Raw genomic sequence first — 22,698 nt, 5'->3', positions numbered from 1 at the left:
ATCCAAAGCTACAGCATTTTATTTCCAGTAAGAAGATTTGCCCTGTATGTTAACCAACAGAACATACAACCATAAAACATGATGGTGGTGGTAAAAGTCAGTGGTCAAGATGAAGGCAACTTCCCCTCCCTACCCTAGCTTAAACAGATGGCATGTTTTCATGTCACTGTTCAAAGGAATAGAGAAATTCTACTTTTCAGGGTTTTTTTAGTATACTAAACAGTATACTAAAAAGTAGTATACTAAACAGTAGTATACTAAACAGTAAAAACTGTTTCAGTTTTTTTCTTAGTGTACTTATCTTCCAACTTTCAAAGAAGTTCTTAAAAGCATTAGCTTCAGCCATCAAAAAGTACATTTCTATTTATGCTACATTTGTATTTACATTTAAATCAGAAAGAAAAGTCAGTTTCTTCAGTAAGATTTGTTAAACTGCATCCATTGCCTCCCATGAAGATAAAATTAATTATCTGAAGCAAGCTGAGTATGAAGGTTTGCTCTTCATCACTTCATAAAAATCAATCCAACAACACATTGTACAATGGCTTCATATAATACTTCTGCTGTTACTATGTAACCTATATTAATTACAAAAGCACAATTCCAGGCACTTTGATGTTGCTATTTCACAAAGATGAATTAAAAGTTTTTTACTACTTCTTACCAGTTTAAGAAAGTCAATTAATTTGTGAACATCCTCTCCTGTAGAAAGGTCCACAAAGTCTTTTGGCAGCCGGTAACTCAGGTACGGACTAGGCTGGACAGTAACTTTACTGTTTGTACAACGGAAAACTGGAGAGTCCTTTGGAAAACATATTGGGTAAGACAAGAACAGTGCATGTGAATAAAGCTAGCAGTGTTTCCTGAACTCCTCCATGAGATGGAATCACTTTGCCAACAAGTTTATCTGGCATTCACTCGACTAAACCTGTGCTAAGAACTATAGTTTTTATATTAAAAACTGCCCCTTTAAGAGCAAAAGTCAAATGTTAGTAAGTGAAGTAAAGGCATTTATTCCCTCACTTTAAAATTTCTACAATGTATCAATTATTACTGCAGTTAATATACATATGCTTATAACAGTGCTGTAATAATGGAACTATGAGAAACTTCGGACAGTAGTATCTACATAAATATGTGGATAAAAGAAATCATTACAACAGAATCCCTAAACTTGTCTTCACTGGTTCCTTGCTTAAAGCTGCGTTTGCAAATATAACCTTTCTGAAATCAAGACCTAAGACTTCCAATCAATTTCCTTACTGAAGGAAAAAGCATATCTATAAACTATCTAAAAACATCTCTAAATGCTCAATTATAGCAACAGGTTTTGGGTTACTTGATATACGTTTCAGTCTAAGACACTGACATGCAATGCTATCGCCCACTGTATGGCAATAAGCAGCTTCATTTTAAGGACAGAAGTTCAGTAACTTCACACCAGACTCTCTGATCAGATGTAAGCTTAAGCATGAAGACAAGTCATTCTAGTTTTCATCCAGACTTACACCAGAGAAAACTCTGGGGCACTAAGAAACAGAGAATCCTCAAAACAAAAATCGGGTATTTCACAAACAGCTCAAGAACCGAGAGTGTGTTTTGACAAAGGAGACATAGCTTTTGGCAGAAAGGTTCACTGAATGGGTCTTCAAGTGGTGAAACTACAAGAAAATAGCATTAAGAGTGGTGTATTTCCCTTTCAAGGTGTTATGAAAATGATGACAGAACTATAGCAAAGCTCCAATGTTAAAATCAGCTCAATAAAGCTTGTCATTCCAGGTACTTCTAATGCAATTTAACAGACAGAAGATGAAGAAAAGCTCACACTATCTGACTAGCATCTCTCCTCTGACAACTGCCAAGCGTTTCCCAAGATAAAGTAACATGCTACTTCATATCTTCTATCCAGCTCTTCAAGGACTCGTTAAGATGGTCTCAAGCACGCAGTGAGAAAAAAGCTGGAGTACAAATAAATGAAGACTATTCCTCCCTCTCTGTATTAACAGGAAGTTATTTGTTTCTATGGTGGCAATGCAGCTTGGAAGAGGGATAGAAAACCCCTGCTCTGCGAGTCCAGGGAGTTCAACCAGAGGACAAGGCTTACCTAAGGGTATTTGATATGAGGAAGAGACAAAAGTTAATCTTCTTTTTGCCTATCCCCAGACATAAATCTGGAGCTCTGGGAAAATGTATGACAGATATAGGGAACAAAGCAGAACTTTAAGTGATTAAATAGAAAAGTAACAGATTTCAAGAGAAATTGAAAAGAACACATAAAAACTGTATAAAAGCAATTTCCAGTGCATCTTCCCCACACTATGGTCAAAGGTACAAGATGGGCTTGGACTGTTTGAACTAAAACTTCCCTTGCAGGCACCTAAAACCAGGATGTGACGCTTGTGGAGATTAACTACCATCTAATAAAGTAGATTCTACTTATAAAGAGTTTACATTTCATGAGTTAAGAACTATTTACTTCAATGGAATTTGCATCACAAATTGATTATTGGAAAGACAGAGAACAAATAAAGTCCATAACGCCTGTTGGATGTTAGCCCTCCCTCATCACAGGGCTGTACCTGTTCTGTTGCTTCCCCTTCACCCTGGTCTCCTTTCAAGTTTTTCCCCGAGGTCAGTTCTTCCCATGTAAACAGCAGGGAGTCTGTGACTTCACCAAATGGGTTAAAATCTATTAACCAAATCTTACCCTGCAATGGAACAGAAACATTAAAATAAGCTACAGAATTAAAACAAGCAAATCAGAATACACATACTGATATTACTGTAGTACGTTTGGTCTTTAGGTAAAAAGATGTCAACATTGAAATCACCATTAAAATAACATCCTTTATATTAGACACAGTTTTAAAATTCATCAAGCTATGACTTATGCATTTATTTGTTTAAACAGAAGATCAAACAAAGCTCAAACTGAAATCAGTTCTATGCACAGTGCTTTCACATGAAATTTCACATGGATGTTCTATCTAATCCTCACGGTCCCCCTCTGACAGCATGAACAAGGAATGGAAACAACCAACCAACCAACCCAGCCAAACAGGGATTTTGCTTTCCATCAAAAGGTACCTCAACAATGCTGTACATTCAGCAGACTACAAGAACTGCTATTCTTTGTCTTAGAAAGGACTATACAGATACAGAGCAGGGTCTACAAAATGCTAATAGAGATCATGAAAGCTGAAAAGTGCTGCAGAGATATAGATAAAGAATAACTAAGAAGCATTTTTAATACAGCCATTACTAGGAGTCCAGACTAGTTTCTCCTGCCTCATCTTTAACACATTTGTGTCCCAAACAGTTTCTAGTATTATGCACAACAGCATTCCTGGTTTACAACTGAAAATAAAAGCAGAGACTAACAAAACATGTTAAAGGTAACAGACATCTGCAGGGGAGCAAGATTTTGCATTCCTTGTCATCTCAAGATGCAACCCTCAACACATGGCCATTTTTTCTTATCCAAGGAAGTATATTCTATCCTAATAAGGCAAAACATTGTAATAAATTAAAATGACATGACTACAACTGCTAGTAAGAATTTGCAAAACAAGTATTACATCTGGAAGAAATGAGATCTATCAAATATGGAAGAAAAAGGTTGCTGTAGCAGAAGCAGGACTGAGGGGCTTTATTGCGTTCAGTAAAGATCAACTGGAACTGGAAACCAAACCTAAAGACTGTGTAGCTACTAAAACTTACTTGACTTTCTCTTTCTTTCCCTCATTCCTGAAGGATGTTCTTTCTTTAAAAGATCTTGATACAAACAAGTACCTTCAATGATTTACACTACAGCCATCTGTTTTCTAACTTACAAAGATGCTTTTGAAGCCTTCAGTCACAAATACAGGCAAATAAAGACTAACTAAAAGGCATTTTTAATACAGTCATTACATGGAGTAACATGCAGACTTCTCCCACCCACACTACCTAAATCACCCCCACAGGCACTGTAGAATAGGAAAAGCATGGAAACCCATGTGATACAGAACAGAAACACTGGCTGGTGTGTTACAACCACTCATGCGGCTGCAGAGAGTCCCACCACAGAAAAACCAGTGATATTTACTTGTAACTGGAACTGAGGCAGCACCCCAGCCACTGAGCTTTCACAGGTCTCTCCCTTTCAGGACAGATCCATGGGGTATATCTCACACAGAGCAGATTTTAAGAAGCCAATGCACCACAGGAGCAGTACTGAAACCCAACAGCTACAAGAGAAACTCTGCATTGCAGGAACACCTGAGTGGTTTCTTACATGCTTCAGAAGAGTGAAGAAGCACAGACCCATGTGGCTAAGTTGCAACACCTCTGCACTAATATTGACACCACGGGTGCAGAGAGCAGAGGCAAGCTCTGCTACCATCTCCATCTCAGTTCCTCTTCAAAAGGTAGTCACAAATTCTCATTATAAGTGATGTTTTACTTTTGCTAATGGGGACATCTTGTTAGCTCCAAGGCAGCAGGAGCAGGAATCTGGAATGTTAGATTTACTCTACCACATTAGAAAAACAAGCTAATGAACCAATTTAATCACATACAGAGACAACGGCTGGCAAAGTTAGTTCAGCAGTTCAGAGAATCTCTCCTTGCATCAGAAATGTTTATCCTTAATGAAGGACTTCCCTACAACAGGCTTTTGCAGAGACTCCTCCTCAGCCCAAAAACATGAAACAGCTTTTTAATAGGAATCTAAGATCATTTCTCTAAAGAAATATACCCTGGAAAGAAATGAGAACTGGCTTCGAAACGACTGAAAGCAACCCCTGGTTTTCGTGAGCACCCAACAGTATTTCTCCCTCCTTGCAGCCAGCAGTACACCAACTACAGCCCCAACTGTTTCCATGGGATGGTCTTAAATCTGAACTGAGCTTTGGTAGCTGCAAATTTGATGAAAAATGGCAAAACAAGCTAAGCATCGCTTTTCAGGGCTCATTAAAGGGAGCATATATAACCCTGGTTCAGTAACCAAACTGTCCTAAGATTAAATGTTCTTTCAAGTCTTACACGCAAAGTCACAATTTAAATGTAGTTTCAGACGACTTGCACTGTGCATCTAAAGTAAAGCTATTTATCTGCCATCTTCTGGTACTAGTAATCTTTGTCAAAGAGAGCACAGAAATTAACAAGCCAGGAAGGCAATGATGTGCATATCTGGAGGGTAAAAAATACCCAACCTGTGTTACATCAGATTTTTCTTCACATCTTAAACCAGGAGCCAATAGATTTACCCCATGACGTCAGCTACACACTTTGTTTTACTAAAGCATTAAGCATGCCGTCGAAAGGAAGTGCCTTGACAAAGACTGTTTAAAGGAAGTTAAAAGATAAAATGCAAACTGAACTGTTACATCTCCCTCCCTCCAGCTGCACCTTCATGCACAGTGATAATGCTCACAAGGCAGAGGCACAAACAGTAGTTGGCCCATTCACAAGAGCAGCTGTGAGCTGGTCATGGTCTGGAGCCACTGCATTTCCTTGTCTTACCACAGTGACTTGTCTTGAATATGGTTAGAAGCTGTTAACACCTGGGAGATAAAGCAGCAGCAGAGCTGATTCTCAGACCTGTCAGCTGTTGCACAATGACTGTGAAATCCCAACAGCAAAAAAATCCTCCCAAAACCAAAGTGGATCCAAATGAAAACAGGCTATCAGTCCTGCAACACAGTCTCTTCAGGACTAGGTCTCCAGATCATCCAGCTTGGAAGACTGTGTGACAGTGTTTCTTCCTTAAAAGATGACTTGTTTGCAAAGTCCAGCACTAGCTCAGATGAGCTCAGTGAAGAGGGACAGGAAAGGCGGACGTATAAAAGCTTGTTCTCAATCAAGCCACTGCTGATTCTATTCCACCCTCTAACTCAATAAGCAAGACCTGTGGCACCCTATTCTGTACAGTCTCTCCAGTAACTAAAGCAAGCATGGGGAAGGGGTTGCTCTCATTCACAACCATATCAAAGAACAAGCATCTTCAAGCTGAATATTTAGAGTTGAAAGAATTTAAAATAAGCAGACACTGGACATAGCTCTCATTCTGTAGGTGAGGTTGCTGTGCAACCAGCCTGACGAGGAGCCTGGGCTCTGGAAATTAATCACACTCGGCAACACTCAATATTGTTTTTGCTGCCTGTAACTCACATACAAAGGGCACAATGAATAATACAGTTACAAATCACAAAAGTGTGTGTGAAAGGAGGATCTGACACACAAAGGGCTATTTGGCAGTTTACAAGACCTCAGGATAGAAGGCACCTAGATATCTACTAACATACATTTTATCTTGACAGATGAAGGAACACTGCTCATTTGAGATCACGCAGGCTGAAACCTTTTACTTAAATAATCTGTTTTACTGCCTCAGGTGGGAGGCAGAGTACCCAATGACAGAAGCTGGTTCAAAGCTGAAATGCTGCTCCTCAGTTTGCCTAACAGCACACTCAAGCCTGATGACCTGAGCTTGGGCAGGTGTTTTTCATTATCATGCAGCACTGCTGATTTTAGCCCATAGCCTGATTTTAGGTACCCATGTTATAAAAATCATGCTGAGTGACAGCACAACAGTTGTTTTTCACACGACACACGTGCCTGTTTAGTTTCTGGTTTGCATGATTTACTATTACACAATTACAAAATACTTGAGCTACATTCAAAGTCAGAACCCAGACTTACTACAGACACTCCCAGCTCAACAGAAATAAAGACCTTCTCCTATCCTGTAACTCTAAACAAGTCAAACAGTGAGACTTATAAATGTATAGAGCAAAAAGCATACAGCAATTTGTTTCACATTTCTGGTTTAGGATTTGGAAAAACTTTAAGCTAAACCACTTACTTTTTGTGCATTAATGTGATTTCCCAAATCAGGTTGTGATTCCCAGAATCTAGTTTTGATATTTAAAGCTACATAATGCATTTTTGGTTGTGGTTGCTTTTAGAACAATACATGTGTGCCTTTCAAGCACAGTTCATTCGACCTATTTCTCTCCATTGTTACTAGTGAGACAAAGGGGCTCTGTATCACTAGGAAAGGTCAAGGTGACTAACTCTGATCTTGGCACCTGAAGTTCAGACAGGACATTTCTCCCCATGCCATCATTATCCAGATGTTTGGGGTTCTGATCTGCTGCACACTCAAAACCACAGCTGGAGCAGTTTGAAAAGAAAATATTAGCTTCCATTTCTCTCACATGTGCTACATTCATATATACTCTTTAAACATCTACCCCTTTGTACCCTAGATTTCCACATATCAAATACAAGTTACCATTTTCCAACCTCACAGGGATAATCTGAAGAAATATTAATGATTAGTTCCAATGAGTTCAGATACTACAGGGAAAAACATCCTGGGGGGGACAGAAGTGGTGCACCAGAAGGAATAATTTTTTTGTAATAATCCCCTAAATTTTTTTTAGTGAGCAAAATATCACCCCCACCTTCTCTTTTTTTTAAATATCACAGCCATTCTAGCTGAATGTTCAGATAAATTTCCATCAAAAGCACCAAGAGTAAACACTAAGCAAAGGGAACCATAGCAAAAGGTAGCGCTTCGCTAAAGCAACTTAGTAATGTTGTACAATACTAATGAAGTACTTCAAATGCCTCAAGCCTGTGGACAATGTCCTTAATAACATGCTTTAGTATTTGGTCAGCCCTGAATTGGCCAGACAGTTGGACTAGAGGATCACTGTAGGTTCCTTTCATCTCAGTCTATTCTATTGTAAATGATTTCAGCAAAGACTCTGTGTCATAATGAAGACTAAATTGCCTCCAGTAGATCCACAGAGCTGAGAGAACTGCAGCTGAAGCGAAAGTTACTTTTAGACAGGCTGCTTCTCCGGAAGGTATTTACTAAACAATTGCATCACTGGCAAAGACATATTTACACCCCTAATCTTATTATCATCCTACTGCAGACAGTCTTTCAACATAGAAAGAGACCCGGGGAACAGAATAAAAACATCAAGTACTCTGGGTTTTTTGGGGGAGGTTTGCTTAGGGGTTTGTTTGGGGTGGGGTTTTTTTCCTTTGTTTTATTGGGTTTTAAGCTATTTTTTTTTCCCCCCAAGGACCACTTGTAGGAAGATGAAGCTATTGTTTGCTTCACCTCTGTAGCATTTCAGGAAAGCTTTCCACAGAATAAAGTTCACTTACCCTGCTGTCTCTGTACACATCAAACACAACTGAAAAGGAGAAAAAAGAAAAAGTTAAGATTAGGATATATAATTTCACAGAAGGCACCTAAATCTTACTGGATACTTGCGTACAAAGCACAATCTGCAAAGTCAACATGCCTGAGGAACTGCAAGCCAAAATTAGGTTCATCTCCAAGAGTTGAAACATTTCAGTAACCACAGTTAATGCACTGAGAGGTTTTTCCATTTAATAATGGCTTTGTCTGTTGAGTTTTTCCCCCAACAAAGAACACTTGATAAACTCTTAGCCCAGGAAGAAGTTTATCTTTGACATTACTGCTGTTTGGTTTACAACAGAACTGAGAAACTTCAAGGAAGGATTAACTCTACTGTGGCAGACATCGCACTAACATTTAACAGGGGAAAGTTCCTGCCTGACAAAGATTAGGACTGCAGCAAATAACAAAACAAACAGGTTGTAGGAACAAAGGGGGCAGTGGGCGTGTTGAGGAGGAGGTGGCAGTGAAATGGCTGTTTACTGTAACCCAGAGCAGATACAGCACACCTACTGATTGTCAGCAACTCTTTCAAAAAGAACCTTTGCTACTCAGTGATCAACGCAAAGCTGCCTTGGGTAGCTCCATTGTTGTCTTTCCCCTTGACTGAATTAAGCCTGAATCTTTGACCATGGGTTCTGTTCTGTATGTTTATTCAGCTAGGGAAGCCGACAGATAAGCATTCAGGCATGACTACATGCACTTGTATCAGTTTAGCAGAAAGAAAGAAAAGCCAGATTTGGAAAAATTTCAGACAGACGTTATACTGTCACTTCCTTCACTAATAAGAAAAGGAATATTTCAGCTAAGAGATTTCCCAATACATGCTGGATAAACTAAATTCAGGATATGACTGAAGAACACTTGAGCTTAAATGACTACTCAACAAGCTACCGTCAGCATCAGGGATGTTGATTGATCACATGAGCAAAGTTACTCAGCAACTTAATCTAACATTTCATGTAAAGTTGGCTGGGCTAAGGGCAAACCAAAACTCAACCAGTCACATAAGTGGTTTTGCCCACCTAGCCTAAAAATCCACACAGCTCTTTGCTCAGTTACATCACATTAAAATGTCACTCTGGGATAAAGAGCTGTATTTCCTTGAGAAGACAAGCCCCGCCTAAGCCATCAACACAAAAAGGAGCTCAGCAACCCTAGATTTCTTCTCCAACTGTTCAACTGAACATGTTGCCTGTACCAAGTACTCTCAGTAGTCATGGAACTCTTACATTTGAGCTTTATTATCAAACGATACCTGTCAGCTTGAAGCAAATCTATGGCAATCATTGAGACTAATGGCATTTAGCAGGATTTACATCCCCGTTAAGACCGACTGCACACTGGTGACCAGTTCAGGACACTCACAAACACTGAACAGAGAAAACCTGAACTGTTCCCTTTTCTTAGGGACCACCTCAGAGCAGGAGTGTCAGGAGGCAGCGAGACTGTAGAAGAACTTTACCAGCAATAGCTCAAAATGGAGGGTAAGCCAAGGCTCAATTCTACAGTATCAATACCTCCAGAACACTGTTCTTACTGAGCTCTTATGAAAAGTATTTAGAAGATTCTAACATCATTTAGAACTATTTATAAAGCATTCACCCATCTGTTATCCTACTGCTCTGACTCTGCAATGCTTCAGCTGCTCTGACTCAACTCTTCCATCTGGACATGCTACCAGACCAACTGGAAAAAGCAGAGCAAACAGCATCACAATCCCCAACAAAACAAGAAGTCAGGAAAAAAAGCTATAATACCTTGCCTTCAGAAGCAAACAAACAAGCAAACCCAGATTTTTACTGTTAACAACACATATGCTACCAGACGGCGGAGCAACAGAGATGACGGGGGATGAATGAAAGGTGGTAAAAAAACCCAAACCAAACCACAAACAAATAGAAACCATTTTCTGTATGGCATTTCTCTGCAGCTGGACAAGTCACCAGCATTTAGGGCCTACAAACAAAAGGTTAACAAACCTCATCCCAGAAGGTCACCCTGAAACCTCCTTAACTCAGAGGTAACTCGATGGCATAGTTTTCTATCCTTTACGTAAGATGACAGTTCAGACCTTTCAGTTTCAGAGCCTAAATCTAGGCATCAATTTCCTAAAATAGTGCCCTGAATTCTTATCTAGCAGTTGATGACATACCAGCTAAAATTATGTTGGAACACAGAGGAAAATTAAAAGACAGCAATCACAATGTCAGATCTATATGACAGATCTTCCAAACATGAGGGATATGGACCTATTAAATTAATCTACTGATTTCCAGATTACTAGTCTTCTCCAAGATGGAATCCTTGAGATCTTCTTGGGACTGAAATAAAGGAACCCTGCAAAGCCAAATGATTAAGAATTGTAATATAACAGAGACTGGCATTAGAAAGTGTCTTTTCAGAATGTCAGGCAGGTCTAGCTGATTGCTCTGGTGGCTCAGCAAAATAGTTAACCATGTTCAAAACTTACCTAAAGGCTGAGTTTTCAAACCTTTATAGAAGACAACACAAAAATACAACCAGTTCTTATGTTTATTTATCTTATTAAACTGAGGTTTGGTCCATGCCAGACCCAGTTTAATTTCTCCACTGTATTTTTCACCACTACTGATCACCCAGCACAACAGAACACTATCCAATTCTCACTTAACCATGCAATGAAACTATTTCCAATATAATTTGCAAAGGACTCCACGTTTAAGAACGAGACAATTTACTTGGGCTGCTTCAGTGTATCAAATACCACAGCCTTTATTCAAAAGTTTCAGCAGCTGAACTGCTGTGCGCACCAATATTCTAGGAGAAATTACTGTAACTTCTTGAAAAGAAGCTTACTAATCCTTTCTTTGACGAATACATTAGAAATTTAGCAGCAAACATCTGGCAACATCTGTATAAACAGTATTCTTTTTACTGCTGAATGCCTTCTGTTCAGCATTTCCTGCCTCACTTCTCAGGTTTATCTTTTCCTAATTAAAAATAAGTATAACGGGAAAAGCCTTAAAAAGAAAAATGTCATTTATGCCTTCTGAGAGGATCTTTCACTCATCTGTTGTCTTCCTGAAAAGCTTTAGCCTATTCCTTCTTTTGTCGCCAGTTCTATAGTCATTCAAATACTACATTGCTCTGCATGCTCTAGCCACCAGAGCTATAAGACTCTCCCAGGTTAAAAAGAACCAAGCCCTGTGAAAGCAATAGGTAGGAAGAAACAGATGCATATAGACAGACTTAAAATATTGGGGATGCCGTTATTTATCAAAATGTACCCATTTTAACACTGATCTCCAGCAGTAAATTAGAATTTAGCACGTTGTAACTCAATGTGCTGTGGAGGAAACAAGCTTGGCTCAGTACAGCACAAGGACAAGAGGATAGATCTTGTTTTTAAGGAGCTTGCTCTCCAAGCTCTTTCCATTTCAAACCTCCCAGTACCTTGCAAAAGCACTTCAAAGAGGTAGAGCCTTCATTTCTAAGTCTTTGTAACTACGCATGCAACAAGTATTCAAAAACCTTCACAAACATCCTCTTTCCCTCCCCCATACTCCCCTTGTTAACTGAAGCCTTAAGGTACTTACAGTCTTCATCCAGGAACTTATACTGTATGTGTTTCTTGAAAAATTCCTGTATTGATCTACAGATCTCCTCATGCTGCTTAGAGATATGATCGTAGTACTGTGTGTAGTCCCTCTGTGATATACCTGTCAATAATGTTGTTGATTATGAAGAGTTTTAGGCATGCAAAAAACCCAACCAGAAAAAATGCAATTATCAGAGATATGCAAGTTATAATTTGTATTTCAGAAGACAGGGTTCTCCCAAGTTTTAACCATTACCAGTGACATAGCATTTGGCTTTATCCTCCTATACTTAATGTACTTCTATTAGGAATCTTCCTCGCAGAGTTGAGTTCTGTCCTACATTTTGTGAACCTCATTTTATAGGTCATGCTTTGACTATAGAATCACAGAATCATACAATAGTTAGGGTTGGAAAGGACTTTAAGATCATCTAGTTCCAACCCCCCTGCCATGGGCAGGGACACCTCACACTAAACCATGCCGCCCAAGGCTTCATCCAACCTGGCCTTGAACACTGCCAGGGATGGAGCATTCACAACCTCCCTGGGCAACCCATTCCAGTGCCTCACCACCCTAACAAGAAAGAATTTCCTCCTTATATCCAATCAAAATCTCCCCTGTTTATGTTTTAAGTTACCCTTTGTCCTGTCACTACAGTCCCTAATGAAGGGTCCTCCCCCAGCATCCCTATAGGCCCCCTTCAGATACTGGAAGGCTGCTATGAGGTCTCCACACAGCCTTCTCTTCTCCAGGCTAAACAGCCCCAACTTTCTCATCTTTAAACAAATTTCAGAAGGAACCATTGCTTGTGATTAAGTTTCCAGTTCCTGTCTTTGCCTTTCAGTTTCATTCCCTTTGGTTACTCTGGTCAAAACCTTTTCTGTTCTGTACATCAGACGTAGGGACTGGAATTTGGAACCATGAAATGAAAGGAGCAGAGGCTAAGCTTGCACATTAGCAAAGATGACAGATCCTAGCATACCATAAAGATTCTCATCAACTGATTTTTTTTAAGCACAGAATAACTCATACCTCTTTCATAAGGTGTTATCAAACATATACTTTGCTGATAAGGTGTGTGTTTAACTACAGGCGAAACCTTAAATCCTAACATCAGTGAGACAGCATGCAGTCTAGTGTCTTATTTCTCCCATTTGCCTTCTTGAGGGCTTTCTTGCATAGCTGACATTAGAGAAACTCTTCCAGCTATATCACAAGCTCTTAATTTTAGATATTTGTTTGTCACCAAGACAATAGTTTAAATTGACATCAACAGGATTATATACTTGGATGCATTTTAAGTGGCAGGAGTTCTCGTACAGGATGTGTCAACATCACCACTGCAATACCATGCTGGACCAATATCAAGACCTGCCCCATCACTGCAAAATGGGTAACTCATGTTATTTAGGGAAAGAAAAAGCCAGAAGCCCCCAAGAAATATCCATCAAGGATGGCAGTTTGCTGTTACAAACACCCACAAAACACAGAGATTAAGTTTTACTGTAGGACAATGCTGACTACCTCCAAAGATGTGCCCTTTCAAAAAGTTCATATGAAGTTTGTGATGTCAGTGAAACTTTGAATTATTAATACCACTGCAAAGCTTAACTCAGGTCTAGAAACAAGAGATGATGGCATCTCAGGGGATACAGGTGTGTAACTGGGAAATCGTTCACTACACTATGCAAGTATTACTCCTTCGTTTGACTGACAGGCTTATTAATTTTAAAAGCATGGGAACATACGGTGAAAAATCTTGAAATTGTCTTCAGAAAAGCAGCTGGAGTGATAGCTAAAGCGCAAACAGAACAACAAAACACCTATACTGTTGGATGGGGCTTTAAGTAACCTGGTCTAGTGGAAGGTGTCCCTGCGCATGGCAGCAGACTGGAACTAGATGAGCTTTAAGGTCCCTTCCAACCTAAGCCATTCTATAATAGTGGTAGCTCTACTGGGTTTCAAAACAGTAATGAATTGTAAAGAGTGTTTTTAGGCATTAGCCTAACACTTTGAGGTATCTAAAAGTAAGTATCACTATACATATTCTATATAAAATGTACATTCAAATGTGCTAGAGGTTAATACAGTGATGCATATCTCTGGCAGTTGTGGTGCTCCAGCAGCATGTAACAGAACAAGATTCATCTCTTCTGCCTTAAAAAAGCCAGGTCTGCAGCCATTAAGCAATACCCACTTACTGGAGAATATCTCTGCTATTAGCAAGATAAACTCTGATACAGAGAACCATAATAAACCCTGCAACTGGCACAAATGGAAAGAGAATGGGAAGACGAGCATAAAGCACCAGAAGAACAGCCAAATAAGAGGGCTATAAGAATGGTATGTGTTGACAGCACCTAGATTAGCACATTCCAAAACATTTATGTGCAGCTCTATAGGATTACACCCAGATCAGGAAAAAAAGTACAGGGAATACATTCCTAACGATTCACAGAGGTGAGACATGATGGAGCACCAAAACTGCTGACAGCATGTAACAGGTACAGAAAGGCACATCGAGAACAAGCACATAGTCACCATGCTGAGAAGGAGCGAGGAAAAGCAATGAGGAGGAGACCTCTAATATCCCTTCCCTTCCATTTCACAACAAGGAATGTTGGATAGACCACTTGTATATCTCCACCATGGTGCTTGCGAATACGTAGGGATGGGACAGACAAAATGAGCAAACCTGGTTTTATTTTAAAGCAAAAAATCACCCTCCTTCCCATAAAATCTGGATAAGAGCTTTGCTACATCACTGTTGTAACATTTCCTTGTCAGAGGAATTTAGGCAGAATGATTCAGTCTTGTTGAGGACAAATGTGCACCAGTCCTGTTATATTTACATTTCTGTTCATCTTTAAAGATTCCACACCAAAACAGAATTCAAACTCCAGAATAGTATTTAGCCTAAAATGAAACCCCTCAATCCAAGCACCTGTACATGCAGTAGATGTCTAAGCTCTTTCTAGTCAGCAGAGAACAGTCAAGACATCCAGAGGAGTATAATTCAACTAAATTTACCCTAGAGCTACCTAATACACTTGCTGCCTGTCCTAGAGCTGTTTCAAGCCTCCCAGTGTACCCACCAGCTCTTTGCATGCTGTGGGTACCCTTGCTGGTCAGTGTCACTTGAAACATTTTACATTGAAGATTTTGAACCACAGTAACAGATCAACAGGTTTTCTGACTAAGCTACACTGAATATGATACGAACTCAGATGTCTCATACACTTGTGGATGTGTTCTGACCTCCCCAGCTTTCTGCATATAATACCTACATGTGGTCATGTTTTGTCAGCATAATACCCAACTGCTTCGTTCTGCAACTTGGAGACGATGCAATTCACTCCTGAATATAAAAGAATCACTTACAAAACAGCCTTTGGGTGAAGTTTCTGAATTAGCAATTAGAATTAAGAATACTACCACTGTAATACTGAGCATGCTGTGTTGTCAATACAGTGGTATGCCACATTTTAAATTACAAAAAGAAGAAAGCATTAATTCTAGAAATGAGGTGTGACAAAGAACTGTCTTCAGATTTAGCTCTGATTCAACGAAATAAGAGAAACCCCTCAGAACTTCACCTAACAATTTTATCTTTAAGCAAATCCTTACCTAGGAGCTTGTTTTCCTTGACAAAGCATCTGAATTCTGCACCAGGGATTAGCTCACACCATTTTCGAAGGACAAGCTACAGAGGAAAAACAAAGTATTGTTTCAGAAAGGTAACAGGTAATATTTTGTATACCTTCTAGAGCTACAGTTTTGCTGTAAGAATAAGATGACCTTTGAAATTATTCCCAGTAGAAGAAAACAAAACAATCTTAACCTTCACATCACATAATCAGTTTAGCAAATACTTCAGAGCAATTAGACTTAATATTCATTCCACAGAATCACAGAAAGCTGTCGGTTGAAAGGGACATCCAAAGACCATCTAGTCCAAACTAATTTAAAGTAGAAAGGTTAAGACTGGACATGGAATCACAGAATGGTCTGGCTTGCAAAGGACCTTAAAGCTCATCTAGTGGAAGGTAGGGACACCTTTCACTAGACCAGGTTGCTCCAAGTCCCATGCAGCCTGGCCTCGAACACTGCCAGGGATGGAGCATTCACAGCTTCCTTGGGCAGCCCATTCCAGTGCCTCATCACCCTCACAGTAAAGAACTTCTTCCTTATATCCAACCTGAACTTCCCCTGTTTAAGTTTGAACCCACTGCCTCTTGTCGTATCGCTACAGTCCCTGATGAACACTCCCTCTCTGGCATTCTTGTAGGCCCACTTCAAATACAGGAAGGATGCTATAAGGCCTCCAAGCAGTTTCTCTTCTCCAGGCTGAACAGAAGACTCTCTTTCACCATGAGGACCATCAAGCATTGGAACACAGAGGTTGCGCAGCCTCCTTCCACTGAACCCTGTCCAGATTTGATAAAATGCCAAGCAACCTGATTTGATCTCATCGCTTACCCAGCTTTGAGCATGAATCTGGACTAGAGTCCTTCTGAGGCCCCTTCCTACCTTAATTATCTTATGCTATTTCACTTTGTATGGCATTTATAACCACAAAATTATTTATGAAGCGACTTCAAAGTTATATTAACGTTAAAGCATGGAAACCAAAAACCCTGCTGAAGGCACAGAAAATCTGTGATGGAGTTGGCAGAAAGTTGCTCCCTAGCCAAAAGAGCTGATGAGCAGAATTAAATTTAACCAAATGAAACTCTATTTTGGTATACACCCAAGCAAAATCCTGTGACGCCTTTGAAGGCGCATACCAGTTAAAATTAAGTACATGGAGATAGAAATAGTAACCAAACTATTACAGTCATCAGGACAGACTGCCTGGTAATTAAAGCATATCTCTGGCACTTTCTCAAGTTTCTGTGTTTCCTAAGCTGAAGTATTCAGATGAATACATTATTTTGAAGGCCTCAAGTACCACTGCAGATACTGGAAACTCCCAACACCTATCAACTGTATTAGGAAAACCTCAGTAATCAAAGATGATATTCATAATGACAACATAAACCATGAAACTCTTTGTTCCAACTTTTAGATGCCCTGTATCCTTAAAGCACATCAGATAGTGCTTTAAAAAAAAAACAAAAAAGATTCATTCACATTTCTAAAGCTCTTTAAGAACACAAGAGGATGACAAATGTTATATTTACATAGAAATCTTTTTTAGAGAAATGAAAAAATGAAAGCAATAGCACCACACAGTTTAAAGCATCTACATTGTCAGCTTAACTTTTTAATTTGGTAATGAGCATATGAAACAAGATATGACAGACCACTTCTGTTCAGGATGTCCATAGCCACTACAGGTAGCTTCTCTCTTAGTAATCTCAGTTGTGATCTTCACAAGCAGCACCCTATCAAGTATATATGACTTTTGAACTTGTCCTTCTTAGCAAAACCTGACAGGCATGAGAGAAAATTGCAAGGAAACTTCAAAAGTCTGAACTTCAACTCCTCTGACCTGCCATTAAATGAATTCCTTATGATCTGTAGCTCTTAACCAGAGTTCCCCACTCTGCGCAAGCAACACCGTTAAAACAAATTGTATAGACACATACCCAAGCCCAAATGGCAACCTGCCTGTGAGTCCTTTATTATCTAGAAGTCATGCAAAGAGTCCTACCTCATAGTCCAAGGAAGGATCTGGGGAATCATCAGTACAGTGAATAAATCTGGAAAAGTAAGGCATGAGCATTAAAATCTGCTTTTACATGTAAGATTTTAGCTACAGTGAGAAAAATAATTCCAAACTGTGAATCACAAAAGTTACTGTTAAATTCTCTTCAACATATATAAACCAAGTACATTCAATACATATATAACGAACCTCCTTGTGACAATTATTGGGGGGGGGGGGCAGGGGGAGGGAAGAAGAAGAAAAAAACTCAACTTTTTCATCTAGTGTAATTTAGAAGCACTTAAATTTGGACAGGGATGTGGCTAAAATGTATTTATTCACTGTTGGTTTTCTCCTGTTTGAATCAACAGTACTGCTCTTTTGCTCTTTGCTGTTATGTTGGCATAAGTGCATCGTCAAAGAACCAGATAAACTAATCTAGTTTCACTGCAGTGTGTTTTTCCTGGTACTTTTAATGTTTAAATTCCTAAACCACACAACTGAGACACATCATCATGCCTTAGAGCAGTTCATTTCCATGAATAAGGGATGCAAAACAGCACCACTCGCACTTCTGATTCCACAGCACAGTATCTTTCTAAATTAAGAGCCTTAAAAAAATACTCTTACAAATCTCTGGAGAGTGGGAATAAACAAAATTATTTCCATAACTGCAAGCAGATGTCAAGGTTTTGTCCCCTGTGAGTAGCTGTTTCTGTGTGTCACCTTTCAGGAGCTATCAAGAATGGAGGCATTTATACCCAAGCCAATTTCCACGCACCTTTTTGTCATTTTACAGCAAACTTTGCTGTAAATCCTGTAACTTTAAAAGGGAATTAGCAAAAGAACATGTGTTTTCCTTCCAAATGTACTCCCTGACCTTAGTGGCAAACTACTTTGATGCATAGGGCTGTGTGAAGGATCACTGTGGAGCAACAGTCTTAAATGGCAACATTTATACTGTCTCCCTTCAGCACTGAACTTGGTTAAGCAATCCAGAAGTCCAGCATCTCTAATATAAGCATTGCATTTGTAAGACATGGCTGCCCAGCCTTCAGTTTGAAGTGAAGAGCTATTGTAAGAGTTCATTCAGTATGCTGCCACCAGAAATACATGTCACACATTTTAGTTTAGACTTTAATATCCACTACAGACAGAAAAGAAGGGCGATAGCAGGCATGCTTTCTAGAAGTACTGTAATCAAACAGATCATATATATCTGTAAGCCTATGTAAACAGATAACATCTTTCAACTACAGCTTATATTCCACAACAATTTAAGATCTGTCAAGGCAATAGAAACAAACCCATGAGAGCTTGCAGTCTTGCTAAATTCAGAATTCCCCCCTTACTAGTATACATGCTTACCATGCTCAAGAAAGTGTCCCACACACACAAATCCAGTCATAAACTGTATATTTAAAGGCAGCTGAAGTCCAACCCATGGAGTTTTACAGCCCCTGCGCACTAGGACCCTTATTAGCTCTCACAGATTTCCATATCTGAGATCAGGGTACCTGCAATCTGTTTCATTCCATTAACATGCAGTCTTTCCAGCATTCAAAAAACAGCCTTATGAACAATCAACTTTCCCCTTCCTAACCCTGGGTAAGGAAGCTACAGGTAACAGCTAACCTAACCCTGGGTAAGAGCTATGTGGGAAAGATGACTTCTCCTTTTCTTGTAAGTCAGAAAATGAAATCCTGGGGTGTCATCCCAAGCCACACAGACAGCTGAAGTATTGCTGCCAAATCAAGCAAACAAGCAAACCGATGAATGTAGCAAAAGTACTGCAAGACAAAAGGACATTATTTTTCTTGAGCCTTAATGACACAGGACTGAGTACAAATGAGGAAAAAGATGGGAGAAAGCAGCAAAAGACAAACTTTTGTTGCCTCATTTTGCTTCTAAATAGTATTACAAGTTTTGTCAACAAAAAGGACATAACCCCTTTATTTCGGGGGGGGGGGGTGGGGGGGTGGAATTTTGGACAAGTCGATGGAGTTGCAATTCTATATTTTTTACTAACTTATTGTAGCATTAATTGTCCAGATCCAGCTGAATTCATCTATTACACGTGGACTTTCAATGTTACAAGGCAGAAGGCTAGAAGGGGTTTCTTTAACCCACATCCTAGTCAAGTTTGGACGTACTTGAAAGAATGATCAGAAAGACTTTAGGAACACAAAATTAAGATATATCTGGGCTCTCTTTTCTGAAGCCTTTGCACTTTGGAATACTACTAAGGGTAAAGGAATTAAACTCTACTGCTTATAGGCCTTGGGCTGTAGTCAACAGCTTATTTATAGATATTTACTTAGACGTCAAGAACAGAAGGATCAAGGTCTCTTTATACATAGCTGCTGCATGTTAATTTCCAAATGCACGTATTTCACAACTGGACACACCACATGAAGCCATTACGTGGTTTAGTTTTCAACACAGAAAAGCAATTTCAGAAGGTTTATAAGAATACTGAACCTTGCTGAAACTTTAAGGCCTTAACGAAACAGGAAATTCATGCATCATTCAGAAAAGAATCTTACACTACACTGCAAGTTGCTAGGAAAAATGGGATGCAAGTAAAACCTCAAGGAAAAAAGAAAAAATCAAGGGCCTCATTTTCCACATACTCTCATGTGGAACTGTCTACCTTGAAATAGGCTATACTAAAATCTGAACTGACCGCGACTGTTCCTGCATAAAGGTATCCTGGGAGCCAGGGCACGTATTTATGAGCCAACACTGCCTCCTATACTCCGTTAGGAGAATGCAGCTTGTTACTCCACATCTCAGAAAAACTTCCTAATTTGCAATTCAGTAATTAGAAGCATTAAGTCTGGTATCAAAAACGTAGTCAGAATGGTAGCTTGAAAAGAGAAAGGACTGAAGCATCTGCTAGGCTTTAAAGTTACACAATGCGTTAGGAATCTGACAGGCTAAACCCCACTCAAGAGCAGACTTTCTCAACTGTTCTCAGAAACAGGCACTAATCAGCACTTTTACAAACATCTAAAACAAACCAACCAACAAAAAATATATCTCTCCTCATGTTCCTTTGAATCTTGCACATTAATACATTTGGAAACTTTTCCTTGGCTCAAGAGGAGTTGTTTCACCTGCTCCATTAACCCAGTAGATATTTCTTACCTACTACAAATTTCCTGGGCTTAGGCAGGGTTGAGGGGCTACTTTTGGGCACTCCACCTATCTAACTAGTTTCTCAAAGAGTTCTCAGGAATGAGCTTCTGCAAGTAACAGTTACAGAGCACCAGATGGTCCAATAAATAATGAGTCAATTTACAACACTTAAGTTATCCTACTCTAAACACATTATCCCATTATCCCACTTAGTGCTTGTCAGGCCCCACCTGGAATACTGAGTTCAGTTTTGGTCCCTACACTACAAAAAGATGTGGACAGCGTGGAGAGAGTCCACAGAAGGGCCAAAAAGATGATCCCAGGACTCAGAAGCCATGTGAGGAAAGGCTGAGAGAACTGGGTTTGTTCAGACTGGAGAGAAGGTGGCTCAAGGGAGAACTTATCACCATGTTCCAGTATTTAAAAGGCGGCCACAAAGAACATGGAGACTTCCTTTTTACAAGGAGTCACATGGAAAAGATGGGGGTAATGGGCACAAGTTACCCTTGGGAGAATCCAACTGGACACAAGAGAAATTTTTTTCACAATGAGAACAAACATCCATTGGAATAATCTCCCCAGGAACTGGCAGATTCCCTAGCACTGGACACTTAAGATTCGGCTGGGACATGCTTTGCCTTGAAAGGCTGGACCAAATGATCCCTGAGGTCCGTTCCAACCTGGTATTCTATGATTCTATGCAGTGCACATTATTAGAAAACAGCCGTTCCTACATGTGACACATACTGCCCCTATACAATAAGTCAAAGGGCAATCCCTGAAAAAGTTCTTCTCTGCATTAGATTGCTTTACAGCAAGGTTGAACTCACAGGACTTCTTATTTTACCTCTCCAGTTGTGATTATTAAACAACTGGGAAAATGACACTTTAGCATTCAAAAATCCCAATAGCAGCAGCTGCAGATTTAAAACATCCAGTATTGCCCTATAGAACAGGAACAATCTCTGAAGTTTGACTAAACTTCCAAGGTTTATTAACAAGCCTGATACAACAACATGGTTATCTTATCATTGAAAGGTTATTACTTATCTATCATTAGAACTACTGCTAATATTTATACCAGTCTCAATGTAGGCAATCATGTTTTAACTAAATGCAGTCCACACTTTCCAACCATAAGGAAGAAAACTGTTCTAAACCAACACACTCCACAGGGCTTTAAGAGGATTTTTGTTCAAAAGAGGAGTTTCAATCACTTAACAGAAATCCCAATTAGAAGGGATTTTTTTTACATCACATATCCACAACATGAAGTTTTTGAAAGTCTACATTAAAACCTAAAAAGATAACACCACGCACAAGGTTTTTTTTGTGAACTCCGCTAAAATGCAGTGTTCACTTTGAAGAAGAAACAACACTGAGTACATTGAGTGCATTGCTCTGAAGTCTTTGTTAATTTATACAAAATTAACAAGGAGGAAAGTTAGCTCATTATTCTGAACATTTCAACCAACCAAAGTGTCAAAATCAGACAGAACCCAAGCATTTTAAATAGTCAAAGCTTATCTAGTCATCCTCAGTACATCTGCATGAAGGCCATGGTTTTTTAATGTTTGCTTAAGTTTTGCACAGCTGAAGCTGTCTTGGAACTTGAGACAGTTGAGAATTACAGCAAGGGCAGTTCCCTGACCTGAGCAACACAGAGATCAATACCAGATAAGCAAACGGGAAATGGGAGAGGAAGGAAGAGGCAAAGAAAGTGGTTTGTCTGAAGTCCACATCACTGGCAAAGCTGGATTAAGAAAGAGACCTTCAAATGGCTATCGCAAAGTTGTTCCCATATTATGACCCATGAAGTGGATTTTCAAGCTAATACAATTGAACAGAAAGCAAAACAACAACAAAATGGTATACAGCATCCCAGCTGTTATGCAGGGCAAGAAACTTTTAGACCATATTGAGTATTAATGAAATATGGTGCATTTAGCCTCCGAGTAGCTCTTCCAAGGGATTTAGATGTATTATATATCCAATTTCCATTTGTTCAGCACTTCAGGTTCCTATGCCAGATACATTTTTACTTTCTGCTTGCTAAGGATGAGGAAACTGGCAGCTAATCGATAGTATGATTAAGGAAGAGCACTGCTCTAATTCAGCAA

General features: G+C 39.4%; 1 protein-coding gene across 2 annotated transcripts in view; it reads right to left on the bottom strand.

The window, feature by feature from the left end:
* CDC123 (cell division cycle 123) overlaps positions 1–22,698 on the bottom strand; it is a 37,034-nt gene that overhangs the window by 868 nt on the left and 13,468 nt on the right. For both annotated transcript variants that reach the window (XM_061467249.1, XM_061467248.1), the window contains 6 exons: positions 17,444–17,492; positions 15,415–15,490; positions 11,785–11,907; positions 8,170–8,198; positions 2,580–2,708; positions 665–802 (listed from right to left, as the gene is read on the bottom strand). In XM_061467249.1, the coding sequence (XP_061323233.1) occupies positions 665–802; positions 2,580–2,708; positions 8,170–8,198; positions 11,785–11,907; positions 15,415–15,490; positions 17,444–17,492 (544 nt within the window). The remainder of the gene's footprint in view (positions 1–664; positions 803–2,579; positions 2,709–8,169; positions 8,199–11,784; positions 11,908–15,414; positions 15,491–17,443; positions 17,493–22,698) is intronic.

This window comes from Pezoporus flaviventris, unplaced genomic scaffold (genome assembly GCF_033815535.1).
Source record: "Pezoporus flaviventris isolate CSIRO_AGI_PZ_B2104156 unplaced genomic scaffold, CSIRO_AGI_Pfla_v1 ptg000045l, whole genome shotgun sequence".
Taxonomy (NCBI): Eukaryota; Metazoa; Chordata; class Aves; order Psittaciformes; family Psittacidae; genus Pezoporus; species Pezoporus flaviventris.
Note: the sequence above shows the minus strand (reverse complement) of the source record. Positions and strands in the feature narration are given on the sequence as shown.